General features: G+C 46.3%; 1 protein-coding gene across 3 annotated transcripts; it reads right to left on the reverse strand.

Moving 5' to 3' along the window:
• Positions 1 to 7,911: 7,911 nt before the first annotated feature.
• On the reverse strand, positions 7,912 to 10,040 carry LOC119269234 (transcription factor bHLH110-like). Of its 3 annotated transcripts, none has more exons than XM_037551028.1 (7): positions 9,662 to 10,040; positions 9,115 to 9,589; positions 8,912 to 9,031; positions 8,696 to 8,761; positions 8,482 to 8,547; positions 8,324 to 8,380; positions 7,912 to 8,245 (listed from the first exon to the last, which is right to left on the reverse strand). In XM_037551028.1, the coding sequence occupies exons 1-7, from the start codon at positions 9,901 to 9,903 to the stop codon at positions 8,093 to 8,095; spliced, it is 1,179 nt and encodes a 392-aa protein (XP_037406925.1). In that variant the 5' UTR covers positions 9,904 to 10,040; the 3' UTR covers positions 7,912 to 8,092. The 3 variants fall into 3 exon arrangements, with proteins under 3 accessions (XP_037406925.1, XP_037406927.1, XP_037406926.1); XM_037551030.1 differs by having other exon boundaries at positions 8,912 to 9,019; positions 9,662 to 10,038; XM_037551029.1 differs by having other exon boundaries at positions 9,115 to 9,583; positions 9,662 to 10,037.
• Between the last annotated feature and the right edge of the window lie 5,436 nt (positions 10,041 to 15,476).

Here is a 15,476-nt window from a genome sequence, read left to right on the forward strand (position 1 = left end):
GAGTATTAAAGAACTGAAACTTAAATTTGACAGCAAGACCATAGCCAACCAAGTGTCTTCGTTACCATCACGGTCACGCAGAGAGCATAAACCAGCACCAGCTTTATTGAGCCCATTCAAACACAAATAGGTAGCATCAATTGATCATCAATTGATACATTCTCATGCTCATGCTCTACTTTTAGCATCATTTGATACACGTTTTGTTCTTATCAGAAAGTGAAAATAGGTACTTTTGGCAATCATGAGCATCCTCTACTTATTGCAATATCTAATGCATTGATACATTCTCATGCTCATGCTCTACTTTTAGCATCATTTGATACACGTTTAGTTCTTATCATAAAGTGGAAATAGGTAATTTTGGTAATCATGAGCATCCTCTACTTATTGCAATATCTAATGCATTGATACATTCTCATGCTCATGCTCTACTTTTAGCATCATTTGATACACGTTTAGTTCTTATCAGAAAGTGGAAATAGGTACTTTTGGCAATCATGAGCATCCTCTACTTATTGCAATATCTAATGCATCATCAGTACAGAGCTTGATTTGGCAATAGGTGGAATCGGCAATCATTTGCATGCTTTAATTTTGTCAAAAATTAATGCATAGTCCAGTTGTAACTGCTCATAGATATGGCAGGAACATGCTGAGTTATACACTAAACATAGTCATGCCAAGCTATAACTACCATAGTCATATTATTAGAGTTCCTAGCATGCATCACCATACAGCAGAACAACACAGCAACCATAACATAGACCACCGTACGATACTTGAGTTGCTAAGGCCTTGTACAATGCAAGGTGCTTAGGGGAGTTGCTTATAGAAATAAACCAGGCTTTTCTTAAGCACATGTACTTATTTGTATAGGGTAGACGCATAACTAGGCGTCTCTCCTGTAGAAATAGGCACCGGTGCTTCAGAAAAACCCAGTTTATTTTTCTAAGCACCACCCTAAGCATCTAGCATTGTACAAGGCTTAAACATGCATCACCAAAATAGTATTAACAACTAGGAACACTAAACCAGAGTAGCAGCAAACTCTTAACATAAACGGCAGATCAACCACCGCTCAGCATAGGTTCAGACACACCATAGGACATCAGTTTTAGACTCGAACAACAAAGAAACATAGATAACATAAGAGGACACGGCGGTCCTGGGGCAGCAGCAGCACTCTAGCAGCACATCACTTCTCTCCCTTCTTCAATGCATGTTGTAGGGCTCATTGACTTTGACAATCTCGAGGAAGCGTGCGTAGGCAGCATGTTTAGCCAGAGTACTGGCTTTATGCTTCTTACCATGTCCATTGCCAGTGCTGAAGGCATGCTGGATCATGCCATCTATACCGCCACCGATCACCTTGCAATAGAAAGGGCACCCAATCTTGCCAAAGAAACGATACTTGATCTTCCTAGCAATCAGATGCCTCAGGGTGTACCGGCTCTTGCTGTGCCTGTTGTCCATGTTGTAGTCCACGTCGTCGTCATCCTCCTGTGAATTAGTGAATTAGTACACATAGAAGAACTCAGCTAATCTATTATGGTACATTGACTTTAATTACAATGTTTTGAAAGTACACATGTGTAACATGGCAACTATCTATTTGCTAGAAACAAGGCGTATGTGCACATACATAATTGAGCCAAAGAAATTGACATGCATAAATATGGACGGTGGAATAGTTGCATTTATAGATTAGTGCACAAGTAGTACATAATTAACACATGAAAGACTTCGTGAAGTGGCTTGGTTTAATGATATTTGATACTTGTTACAAGTGTAATTCTTATTGGAATCAGAAAAATGGCTTCATTATACTCCTCCATGTTTCATACAAGGGGGGTTTGTTCTATCTACTGGAATGAAGAAACCATTATTTTTTCTAACAGCGGCAATACTGCTTCTCCAACATTGTTAGACCCTGATAAGTTTCAGAAGGAAATTGGTAAAGGAGCTATGGGGTGTCTCACTGCTCATATTGATGAGAGATGTGGCTGTGATCATCTAGATAACATACTGTGGAAAATTGGCTAGATGAAATGTTTTGATTTTTTGGTATCCAGTGGATATGTACTGTCAGCCCATAATTATTAAGGGAGCGATCACTTTCTTTGCAAAATGGAAATCTGTATAGAATTTGCAAATGGATCATCTATGAACATGTGTGCAAACTAATCATCTATGAACATGTATGCAAATTAATTCATCTACATAAACTAAAATGAATCGGGAACTGCAGCATTTTGTCACTGTCCTTGGAAAGCCAAGGGAGAATCCTGCCATATATCCATTGTTTAACCCACTTTTTTCATTAATGTATCCCTGCCATGAACATTTTCTTGTATTTGGGTTCATTACCCCACTTCTTTCATTAATGTATCCCTTGTGAAACTTATGCTCACCTAGTTAAGAAGACAAACCCCAATGCCATGAAAAAAAACCAGAGTATCTGCTGGAATCAGAATGTGAATCAGATTTAAAAATCCACATCCAACATGAAGATCTATGCTAGATCCCTACAATCCTACATATGTAGAACTAGCACGCCCAAGTGAAATTGATGCTCATCTAGTTAACAAGAAAAACCCCAATGTCATAAAAAAACAGAGCAAAAAACAGAGTACTACCTCAGATAGCTCGTCGATGGCATCCTCGTCGAAGTCGCTGCCCTTCCTGCAATCTACATCGAGCTCCTTTATGGTGTTCTCCTCAAAGAGCTCTTCGATTTTGTCATGCACCTTGCACTTACGCCTTCTCATCTCCTCCTCCTCCACATCTTCCCCGACCTTGTGCTCGCCGACGGGTGCCTCGACGGCTGCGATGGCAGCGGGAGCAGGCACAACGGTCGCTGCACCGCCAGCTTCCGCCGCTACGACGGACTCAGCCGCTCCACCTATGGCTGCAGCCACGGCAGCAGACTGCTCTGCTCCGATGGTTGCCTCCGGCTCGTCCGCCGCATCTTCACGTCCGCGCTTCATTGTCGATCGAAGACAGGAGGAGGGAGGCGTAGGAAGGGAGGAGGGTGGTGAGGAAGGAGGAGAGGGTGGTGAGGTGGTGAGGAAGAGAGGGTGGGGAGAGGACGAGGGTTTTCTACCCGATTTGGGGAAGAAATGCACTGCTCCTGCCTTTTGGAGTTACCGAGAAGCCGCGGGTGCCGATTTGACTTGACACACCCACCCAGCCATCCCCATTCCACGTGGGGATGTGGCGGTCGTGCACCTCCTGTGGTTTGCCATCAATTGCTATTGGTCTCACAAGTGGGTCCCCTTGTCATCCACACAACCGAGCCACCACATGTACCACATTTTTCTTTCTCCCCGTCTCGACCACTCCACATCTTTCTTTCTCCCCTTCTCGACCAGAGCCACTGCCGCCGCCACCATCTCTCGACGACCCCTCTCTTTGCTGCCGGTGCGCGACCGCCGCCAACTCCGGCAAGTACGTGAGATCTCCCCTCTTCTTCCCTTCCCCAACCGCGTCTCCCTATGGAGGCGAATCTGAGCCGATTGGTTTGGAATGAAACTTAGTTTTTGGATTGGATCTTGATTTGGTTTCTATGGTTTGAGACCAAATCAATCAATTAGTTTGAGCCGCCACTACCACCTACTACTGCTTCAAATCCAAGAGCCGCTGTTGCCGGCAGGAGCTCGTCGGCTCTCTCGAGATTTGACGCCATGTCTGATCTAGATTCATGGCGTGCCCTCGCATATGGCTTTGTCCACGGTTTGAACCTTTGGATTCAATCCAAAAGTTGAAAACGGTTTGGACTGGGTTGGATGACGAGCATGTATAGTTCGGTTTGGTCTAGATTCTAAATGAAAATATCTGGATTGGTTTGGTTTTGATGTGTGCCGTGGATTGGACTGGTTTTAGTTTGGATGCCGAACTATTCCCAGGTTTAGATGAGACGGGCATTGCCATTGTCATTGGCATTGCTTTATTACGTAGATGATAGAAAATAGATTGATTGGCCATTACCAGTATAGGTTATCACTATGATTTATTATATGTATGATCTTTGTATTGTACTATGTACAATTCAACTTAGAGTTCAACATGTTCTGTGTAGAATGGAGGAAGCACAATGTGGACGCTGCAACTCACGGTGTCGGACCAGCCTTTCTATTGCCATGTTGTTCGGCATCTACTTCCAGCCTTCTTTTGTTTTTGCAGCGGTAACAATTTATATGAACCTTCTGACAGTACATTCTTTTTGTTTTTTTGCTATTTCCACTAATGTATTGTGTCTGTTATTTGTTTTTATCTTACACAGATCGTACCATGCATGTGAGATTAGCATTCAATGAGCTCGTCGCAGACACCGTGACCTTCGACGCTCTTGGGGGCCCATACACTATGCAGGTCGAGAAGGGGCGAAAGATAACCCAGATAGGAGGAGATGATTTGGATCGTTTCATCGCCCGCATGCGTCTTAGTGGGGGTGAATTGATCAGCTTCTCCTTCAGAAGAGATAGGCCCAGGATTTCTGTTATCTATCTAAATTTGATTCCGGATAGTGAGGATGAAGTTCATGAGGAGGAAGATGGTTCTGATTCAGATGATGACGATTTAGATGATGATGAGAACCCACTTGTTGAATACCTGTATGCCCAAGGACTCAGACTGGGCGACGAGGAAATCGGCAACCTCTGGGACATGCTTCTGCTACGTGAAGACTACCTAGGGAAGCCATTCGTGACCCACCTCACAAGGACGAATGTTAAACGGCATATCATGGTATGTTACTTAGTGTGGTAATTACATGATATGCATGCTTAGTTAGTGTAGTAGTTCATATGATATGCATGTTGTAGTACTGTGATGAGAGGCCTAGTTTAGAATTCATTTAGTGAAGAATTTTATGACATGCATGTAGTGTAGTAATATGGGATGATATGCTTAGTGTACGCAGTAATCTAATGATATGCCTAATTACTGTAGTAATTTGATGCTTGGCGTATAGTGTAGTGATGTGATGATATATATGCTCAGTGTTGAATCCAATGATATATGTGTCTTGAAGTGTATGCTTTGTTGATAATTGCACGTGACATGATCATATATCAACTGTTTTCAGAAATTACCTAAGAGGTTACTTGATAGTTGTGGCATCGACCCGGACAAAGAAGGCATGGCTGCTGGACTACGCCTTACCAGAACGGGCTCCATCACCAGCTGTGCCTATGCAGTGGACACGGACGGTCGCATTGTCTTGAGCAGGGCAGGGTGGAAGAAGTTCCTTTGTGCCAAGAATCTTCGGGTAGGACAGGCCATCCTACTCACTGTTGCGAACACCCGTCGCCATGACTTGAGGATGATGATCACCATCCACCTCATTTAGAACTGGGGTGGGCCATGTATCAATGTGAAATGAACTTGTTATGTTAGCTCTTGTTTGCGAGTACTTGTCGTGTATTACCGTACCTATATCTACTCATATCTAGGTACTATTGCTTGTGATGGATTGCAACTATTATTAACTGGTAACTAATGCTCTACTAGCTATGATTATTCCATTGTGTGATGTTTTATAGGTTGTAGTGTGACATGATAACTGTTATATATGGTAGAGGCTTGTCTCTAAGACCTTGTACAATGCAAGGTGCTTAGGGATGTGCTTCCACTATGTGATGTTTTGTACGTGCCAGGTTGTAGTATGAAATGCTAACTGTTCTATATGGTAGTGGCTGGTCTCTAATTGGACCGACATGTTGAACTAGTATCAATGGTAGAGGCGTTTCGTTATGCGCCACATCCAACAGTTCACATAATTAATTATCCAAAGATTAAGGTATGAAACCCTTGGTCATACATAGCAACATTTCATTCCTAAAAATTAAGGTACTTCCACATTCAAACTAACTAATACTACAAATTCGAAGGAACTACTTAATACATTAACAGCACATGGGGAAGTAGCCCTGGTCCAACGGCTTGAGAAATGACGAACAAAAACTGAAAGAAGAAGGATCAGCCAGTAGCAGCACCATCAGCCTCCCAGCCTCACAACTTCAGGCAGCCTGGTGAACTCCAGGTTTTTTCCTGCAAAACACACATGTGATGTTGGAGGCAAGAAAATAAATATGCCAGGGGTCTTGTCATGGCATCTAATCGCACGGAATGCTAGTACAAATGATGGAGAACAAAACATCCAACATGAGCAAATTCATAGGAGTTCTAGATCCATGGATACCATCAAGAAAAAATGCTCAGTTTTAATTCAGACACAAGACTTGGTGAAAACATGCATATTCATATCAGCAACATTGATATGGCATCTTTGCAAGCTTGGGTCAGTGACTTGTCTTGTGTTTCATGGCATGACAATAATTTTAACAATAAATAGACATGAAATTGACCCAAACTCATGTACAAAGTTAGGCCATATGATGCATGGATTAATTCACACATAAATGACAAAATGCCAACTTTGTATAGAATTTGCAGTACTGAAATATTTTAGTGTGTATCGGTGTGTATTGAAACTGCAGTAGTGAAATAACTCAGTGTGCATCGGTGTGTACTGAAATTGTAGTAACAAAATATTTCAGTGCCTATCGGTGTGTACCGAAATATTTCAGTGTCTACCACTACAACATTACAAATTTTGTCTAGGGCAGTACCGAAATATTTCAGTGCCTACCGGTGTGTACCGAAATATTTCAGTGTCCACCATTACAACATTACAAATTTTCCCTAGGGCAGTTCCGAAATATTTCAGTGCCTACCGGTGTGTATCGAAATATTTCAGTGTCTACCACTAGAACATTACTAATTTTTCCTAGGGTTCATATGATGCCTAGGGTTTACATACATCATAATCCATCCTCCAAATCCATGTACTCAAATGTTCATGCAATTCATTCAGATTAAAATGCCATCTAGCATTCCCTCTCTGAGCTATTACGATCAGTATCACCACGATGTAAGCACGAGCAGTAGGAAGATGAGGAGTGGGGAAGCTTACTCTAAACATAGCTACCGCCGCCGTTCAGACGAGGAGAGCGGCGAGGGAAGCGTGGAGAACGGCGGGAAAGCGAGGTCGCGACCACTGTCCTCCTCATCTTGCGCTTCGGAGTCTCCGGTGACTCGATTGGAGGCTGCACAATCTGCAACGGCACCTCATGCACGGTGGGTTCCTGATCCAGTGGATGCTCTACCCTGGATCTGAACGCCCACCACCTCCGCCTGGTCCACTTGCTGGACGAATTGGCCTGCTCCATCGCCCAGGGGAGGATCTCGATCTTGTGAATCGGTTGTGCGGGCGCGGGGCAAAGCTTTGCCCTCTCCTTCTTCGTCAAATTCTTGAGAGTGGCCATTGCCGTCCAGCTCATCTGCCTTGTGTTGTCAAACCAAGAACGGATCTCCCTCAACCTGGCCAACTTGACCTGGTCGCCGCCGGCGATCTGCACGAAGTCGGTGTTCTCGCCGCCGGCCATCAGCTCGATCTGTCGTGGAAGAGGGGGTGGGGGTGGGGGGGTTGCCTGAGTGGAGCTAAGTTGCAGCGGCAAGAAGGAGGAGATGACTGTGGTGGACTTGGAGGAGAGGGAGGCCGCCGATGAGTAATTGTGGAATGTGTAGCACCATGGCGGCGGTTATGCATTCGACGAGAGGGGCGGCGCGTGCAAATTTTCCTAGGACTAAACTGCCCCTAGATTAAAATGCGTCCCCACCTTGTCACGAGTACCGGCCCCACTCATTTTAGTACTTTCGCGTACTTTCATCGGAGTACTACCCAGTACTTCGTATTTGTCTGCCGTTAGATCGACATCAACGAACGGTTCTAAAAAAGCCCAACCACTCTAAAACTTGTATTATATTATAGCTCCCCTTTTGGCCTTTCCAAATATCTTTTGATTTCTTCATTGCTTGGATCATTATCTATTTGCTTTTTCTTCACAGGGTAGCTACTAATATTATGTTTAATGATCACCGTTTACATACATACTATCTTAGTACTCTAGCAACATGCGCCTTTGCTTTGCTTTAGCCTCAACACTGTGTTTGTTTGTAATCTGGACATGTACAAATTGCTTAGCACGTGTACATGCTGAAAGCTAATTAAAACTACCTTATATCTCTACCTAAACGTGCCTCCAAATGTTGGGTACCAGAATTCCGGCACCGTCTCGCTCGCAACCGTGTACGTCGTTGCTACCGGCACAAGGCACAGGCCTCGGCTTCGGAGGTCCTTCTTCGGCTCGCCACCATCGTCCTTCGCATTCTCGGAACCCTACCAAGCAAATGTCATCAACAGCCAAGCAACAGAAACATATAAGATGGACAAATTGATATAAACTCAGTTTCTTACCTTCTGCTGGAACTGCTGCAACGGGTTCACATTCTTCAAGTACGGATAGGTCAGAGACTGCAGGGAGTTCAGTGTTGAGCAATTTATAAGCGATGTTCCGGAATATGAACAAGAAATGTGGACGCAGCAAGGCAGGCGTGGTGATTTTGGGCACTCACCGCAACTTGGTCATGGAGGAACTTGATGTATTCGTTGGCCTCGTGAAGAACCGATGCGGTATCGGTCTAAAGTGCATGCGAGGACACCAGCGATAAGTTAGGTCATTATCGATCTCAGACGGGTTCAGTAGAAGAGCACTTGTTCTCTCCGATAATTGGAACGGTGGCGAGGAAAGATAGGGAGTTGATTCAGAGCAGAAAGAAGAACTAATACCTTTCCAAAAGGCGAGACTAATTGCTGGAGCGCAGTGATTCTGTCCCCTAGCTTCTCTTTCCTCACCTGCAGCTCAAAAGAAATTTTTATGCAATCCAAAAGTCATCGTCCATCGATGCTCGCAAAAGGAAAACACCAGCCATCGATCGAAGCAACAAAAAGTGACCCTGAAATGCAGAAAGATCTACAAATCTACTCGGATCGATCGGGCCGCACCTTAAACGTGGGCAACGGCGACGGCGCCTCGATCCGTGGCCTTTTCGCCGCGGCAGGCGAGTCGGGCTCGCTTCTCCTCACCGGCGGTGAGCACGCGTGCTCGGCAGACTGCAGGAGAAACTGAGGTTATGCATAGCTTAACGAAACCCTAGCTGTATGGCCTCTGGTAGTAAACTACTAATATTCTCCATGTGGTTAATTACCTTCGCCATGAGGGTATTGGAGCTAGAGCTGTAGCTGGTCTTGGGCTGTAGGGCTTGCAAGAGAAGCTGCGACGATAGAGGGGCGCCGCCGAAAGGCAAGTAGCCGCCGGACCCGGACAAGTACTGCAGTTGGGCGCCACCGCCTAGCATCTGCGTCGCCGCTTGATTTAACTGCATCGCCGCCGTGCCGTCGTAGCTGGTGGATGACTGGCACTCCCCCAACACCGAAACGTTGCGCGACGCCCCGGCGTTGTCGAACATGCCTTGCAGTGGCGCCGTGCCGTACGGAGACGACGCTGCAGGCACCTGGTCGAGCAAGCTGAAGCTGTGGCTCATGTCCCTGAACGGATTGCTCATCACGGCCTCGTCGACGGCCGGCTGATGAGCACGAAATAAGGGCCTCGTCGTCATTGACGCCGGCATGTCGTCTTGAAGCACGGCTTGGAAGCTAGCGTCGCTTCTCCCGCTCCTGAAACTCGATCAAGCGAGGACCTTAGTCATCCACACGGGCAGCTAGAAGAAAGATGGAAGATGGAAGGCTACTTACAAGAAGGCGTGCGTCCAGTCCATGTGTGCATCACCAATCGAGGAAGCGGCATCGGATGAAGGCTGATGAGCGATAGTACTGCTGCTCCTGTGGGGATCCTGGAAGGTTATTGAGCTCGTCGACTCCGCGGCCGGGGACGTCCAGCCGCATGTGGCTGCGTGACCCGTGTCCATGAGTGGCGCGGCGGAGCACGCCGACGTCCCGTGGCTCCTCTGTGAACCACTCCACCACTCGTCGGCCATGGAGATGAAGGGATCTTGATGCGGTTTGAGGTGTAGAAGTAGGTTGGAATGGATGGAACGGGGGAGAAAGAGAGAGGGGAATCTGAGTATATATGAAGGGTACAGTGTGGTATGGGCTGTAGCATCAAAGCTATAGTGGACTTGTGTGAGGGAGGCTGACCATTGGAAGGGGACAAAGAGGGTCGCTTAATGGTCATCAGGGTCTAACTTTTCCTTAGTAGGAGTATTATTTTAGTTCCATGCATGTTGAGAAGAATTTAGCTGTTGTTCAATTATGCTACGCAACCGGGAAAGCTATATAATAGACCAGCTCACTCATTTGGTTTTAACCAGATTTCAACCAACACCAACATTTTTCCAAATATGATTGAAATGTAACCAAATGTTGTCAAAATGCTACTTCTGTTGGAATTTTCGGCCTTCTTGGTTTCGCATGGCACCCAAATACATGTGGTATAAGGCGGTGGACTTGCCTCCACCTACTGCTCCCCAGGTCTTCCAAGATTATGACATCTCACTTGTTCGGTAAGGTTACGACTCCTTAGGAAACCAGGAATGACACACCTATGATAGTTTTCCGACAAAGTATCCCTTAGAGAAACTCTAACCCATCCATGTAATTGGTTAGAGGAGCAAAATAGGCGCTTAACCATACTTAGCCAAACTCCCAAACAGTTAGTGGAGTAAATATTATCCTCCTCCGGCCCAAAAGGTGCACCAACCCTCCTAAATATACTCAACCTCGACGGCACCAGTAAAAATGTCACCAATTCCTCTTTCGCCCGAGTGGCCAACCCTTCCCGTTGCTGCCACCCGTAGTCGCCGGAGCCAGCGCTCATGCTTTCGATTTTGGCTGGAATGGATAGCCAAACCCTGTCCGCCACCCCACCGGCCAACGCCGCCGGCCAAGGTTCTCAGAATCGCGATTTTGAATCGGATCGGAGCTCCGATGGTAGGATCGCAATTCGTAGAATCTTCACTATCAAGATCGTATAAACGTAGCTTCTATGAACTAAAACCGTAGAATCACAGGGGTTAGTTTGGATCGTAAAGTCGTAGAATCGTATTACAGAATCACGATTCTGACAACCTTGCCGACGGCGCATTTCCGCTGAAAACAACCCCCACGCCGACACCCGCACCCAAAAAAAGGTTATGCACCAAAAATCTCATTTGATCCACCTCACCAAAAACCATCACCGGCAACTTGGCGGTCGCCCTCCCGTTGTTCCTGCCGCTAGCAAGCGGGCAAGGAAATTGACGGCCACCGCGTCGGCACTCCCGAGGAGGCAGCGAAGAAGACTAAGAAGGTGACCCCTCCAGTGCCTCGTCCTCATCCAGCTCCTCCACCCCTATGACCACTGCTCCGGCGTGTCCGGCCGCCACTGCTGGCTACAAGGGCCATGGCCACCAAGTGGTCGATGAAATGCATTCAAGGTTAAAAAAATGCGTTTGTCATTTTGGCGGATGCATTGCACGGTGATTGCTTGCGGCCGTAGGATGATGGAGTTTGTTGTTGTTTGTTGTAGTGCGGAGATAAACGTGGACGGATTCTTGTCATCTTTGGAGACGTCATATATGCTTGGGCTTGAAGATCTCAACTATGACTCGGTGTTTGATCATCAATTTGGTGAAGAGGAGGCCAAGAAGGAAGAATTGCCAAGACCTAAGAAAAGGCCAAGACCGAGGATGATATAATGTGCAATTGTTTGAAGTTCATGCGGCTAGGCTAAAGGAATTGCTAAAAAAATTATCCTCCTCTGAATGTAAGGGATCAGTTAGGTCCGTTCATTGTTAGAGGATAAATACCCCTCTAAAGATACTCGGCCGTTTACTCCTCTAACGGATAGGGGATAGGTTAAACTTGTTCTTAGCCCATGCACATGTAGGCACATATGGCCCGAAATATGGTATACGTAGCACATGAATACAATAGTATGAGTTTCTTTCAACAGTCGTCCAAGGGCACCATACCACGTAGCCCAATCGCAAAAGATACCGCTCACTGTCGCATATCCATGAGGCTTGGCTCATCTAGGTTGCAAAGCTGCGGCAAGAGAGTTGTGAAGGAGATGGAGGTGGGGGCGGAGGAGGCTAGGTTTCGCCCCAGCCAACCCCGAAGAGTGACGGGGACCTCAATTTCCTAAGAATACAAGATTAACAAGGGATGGGGATTTGTGGCACACAGGTTTCATGGCACAGAGTCTCTTGCACATGCTTTCATTTTTGACTTCTGATTTCAAACTTTATATCTTTTGAATAAAAAGTCCAAATTAAGTCTAGTCTCATATTTATGTTTTTTGTGATGAGGGCTTTCAAATAAGATCCATTTTAAATACATTTGATGAATTTTGAAAATAAATGTTGAGTTTCAACTCTTGAAACTTAGTACGAGCGACCAATAAAATCATGATTTTTGTGCCTATGACCGACAAAAAATATCTTAAAATTCTATCCATGAAACTTGATAAGAGTGAGCGAGAAAATCACATGTTTCAGTTGAAAAGCCGTAAGTTTCAACAATTGAAACTTAAAACTTACTACGCCCTCATGCGGGATTCAACTACTTCGCGAATTGCGAGGAAAATCGAGTGGCAAAACATGTGTGTGCCCCTGCGAATTTCGAGAATAACAAGTCTTGTAAACCCAAACAAGTCTTGTAAACCCAAACGGATGGAGTGCCTTTACACAGTGCCCACAGGTCATCAGACATGTGTACTGTTAGCATCTATACAAATTAAAGAATTTTAATAGATTATGCATGAATAATCACGTTGGGCGTGTTTGGTTGCCATTGTAAACAGTTCCTGCATCGCATACACTTCTCAACCTAGCCTGGTTGAGCAAAAACAAGCCCTAATACGTCATCTGCAAGTTGTTTGGTCGCCTACATTTAGTGTCCCTGCACTAGGTAATACGCAAGTGCACTTTGTTTGGTTGCCTGCATTGGCTCGGGCAGCACATGAACACGGCGTTTGGTTGCATACGACGTACATGTTGTGCTTACCTTGTACCCTAGTTGGTGAGCTTACCCACAATGATCACACCTAGCACACCAACGTCACAACACATCAATGGCGATGAACTATGCGAAGATGATTAAGTTCTTCAGCTTCAGTCCAAACTAACGATCCATCTTGACATCTTCAACCTTGCCACTATCAATACTGCTGCCTCTGTGCTTTCGCACCCAGTCGGAGTAAGCTTGTTTTGCTTCCTGCCTAGTCTTGAACCCTCTATGGCTACTGTTGCTATACGACGCCACTTGTGCACTGGCTTCTTCCCATGAACTGTAAACCCCTGGAGCCTTACCGATGAACACGACATACCACTTGCCCTAGCAATGCACAAGAACAAGAGTTGAAGCAGCAAATCAATGGAGCAGACAAGTAGCAATCAAAGTAGCACACAAACAACAATGGAGCAGAAGAGAAGAAGTAAATCATGCATGATCATACGACATAGCAAGTTCTACCTAGCACTACCTTGGTGTTAACCTACCACCACATACAAAAGAGGGTGTCGTCCTACCACCGCAAGTTCACCATCAGCGTGAGGGGTTAGTATATACCACCTCACCAAAATAAACCATCAAATAGTTTTTAAGCCCTAGCTACACAAAATGTATGGCATCATCGTCATCGTTGTCGTCGCCACCGCCATCCCCGCCGGGGATCATGCACGCTCACAGGCAGCACTACTCTAGTAGTAGTGCTTGCCTAGCCAGCTCCTGAGCCACAGCACCCTGTGAGTGTCTGCCATGGCAACGAACCCAACACCCTGGGCCTTGTTGTCAAGCAGGTGGCTGAGAGCTTCCATGAGAGCCTCGTTGTTGAAGTCACCCTAAGTCATGACAGCGCCATATAGGTCAGGGTGGACGTCGAGGGGCTTGCACTCCCTGATGGTTGTTGCCACCTCCTTCACTGCCTCAGTCATGATGTAAAAGACATTGATCTCCTCCTCCATCAGGCCTCCTCTCTTCCTCTTCCTATCATGGACGGGGTCAAATGGCTTGTCGAAGAGCTTCACGAAGGGCTTGTCAGGGCCATCAAGGACCTCGACGTCCGGGGTCCCGGGGAAGTCTGGCATGGGATAACTAAGAGGCTCCCTTGAGCCCATGGCATGCTTCTCAATTGCCAACCCAAAGGAGAAGATGTGCAACATCTGGCTGTAGTTTTGAATGGGTGTTTTGAGAAACTAAGCGTCCCTTGGGTGGTCCTAAGAATGAAGCACAAGTGTTATTAGTTGCGATTATGAGTAGGAAATGGTGGACAGTATGAAAAAAATGAAGAGGGTTGTGAGCTAACCGCGACATGGCTGGCGTAGTGCTCTGCCTCCAGAACTATGGAGCAAGTGTTCTCATTCCATGAGGCGCCGCTAATGTCTCTCAGCTTGGACACTTGGATCCATCGACCTCTCCAATTCCTCAGGTGGTTGTACACCTGGGTGGAGACACCTCCTGCCCACAGAACTCGAACACCTGCTTCGCAACGGTGTTCAAGTGCACCTCCTTGAAGCCCTTGCAGTCCTAATCCACTAGAGATGAGCTCACACATCTTGTTCAGCACGAACGTGGACATGAACGGCTTCCACTTCATGTTGTTCGACCTAACATCCTTCTTTGCCTTTGCTGTTGCTACCTTGAGTGCAGCAGCAGCAACAGGAGTTGGCTCTACGAGCACTACTGGCACATAGAGGGAATCAGACACGAACACCTCTGAATCAGGTGCCATCTTGGACATAGGCTGTGAGTCCTCGACAAACGATGGAGCAAACTGACTGTCGGACAGGACAAGGGCCCGACTAAGATCTTGCGTCTGCATGGTCATGTCCTACAATCATAGCACGCATTGACAATAAGCATAACACACAACATACCAGCCAATCCATGAAAGCAGGAGCATACATGTACATGGTTCATCACTATCATAGCAAGCACATGCTTCATCACTATCATACTAAGCACATATGATTCATCGCTATCATACTAAGCATACCGGACAATCTATGAGCACAAACATACATCTACAACAAACAGCATGCTACAAATGGACCACCAATAGCTACAAATCACAGATCTAAGCATGAATCAACACAAGCACAAGGTTCAATTTCAAACTCTACTACTAATCTAGCCTACCACATGCTTGAACATCTAGCCCTATCACAAATTGCAACCGCGGCATAGCAATCAACCATATAAGCTCACAGATCAGACCACTAATCAACCATGCATCTAGATCAAACCCTAGCTGCAGCTCAGATCTAGCTAGAAGGAACAGATAGAAAGGGGGATTGAACTCACAGAGGCCATGGCTGCAGCTCGAGGATGAGGGGGCGATCGTAGAAGATCAACACCGACTGGTGAAGGAGCGCCGACGCCGTCGACCGCTGGCCGATGAAGATGCGCCGCTTACCTGCTCGTCGGTGCCGATGCGCGTCAGCGGAAAAGCTCGAACGGAGGGAAATGGTGGCCGGAGTTGGGGCAGTGAGGGAGGGGGCTAAATAGGGATGGACTCGGCGGGAGGTGAGCCGAAATCCTCCCGCCAATTTTTCGGCGACGCGGGCGAGCT

The sequence above is a fragment of the Triticum dicoccoides genome, chromosome 3A (genome assembly GCF_002162155.2).
Source record: "Triticum dicoccoides isolate Atlit2015 ecotype Zavitan chromosome 3A, WEW_v2.0, whole genome shotgun sequence".
Classification (NCBI taxonomy): Eukaryota; Viridiplantae; Streptophyta; class Magnoliopsida; order Poales; family Poaceae; genus Triticum; species Triticum dicoccoides.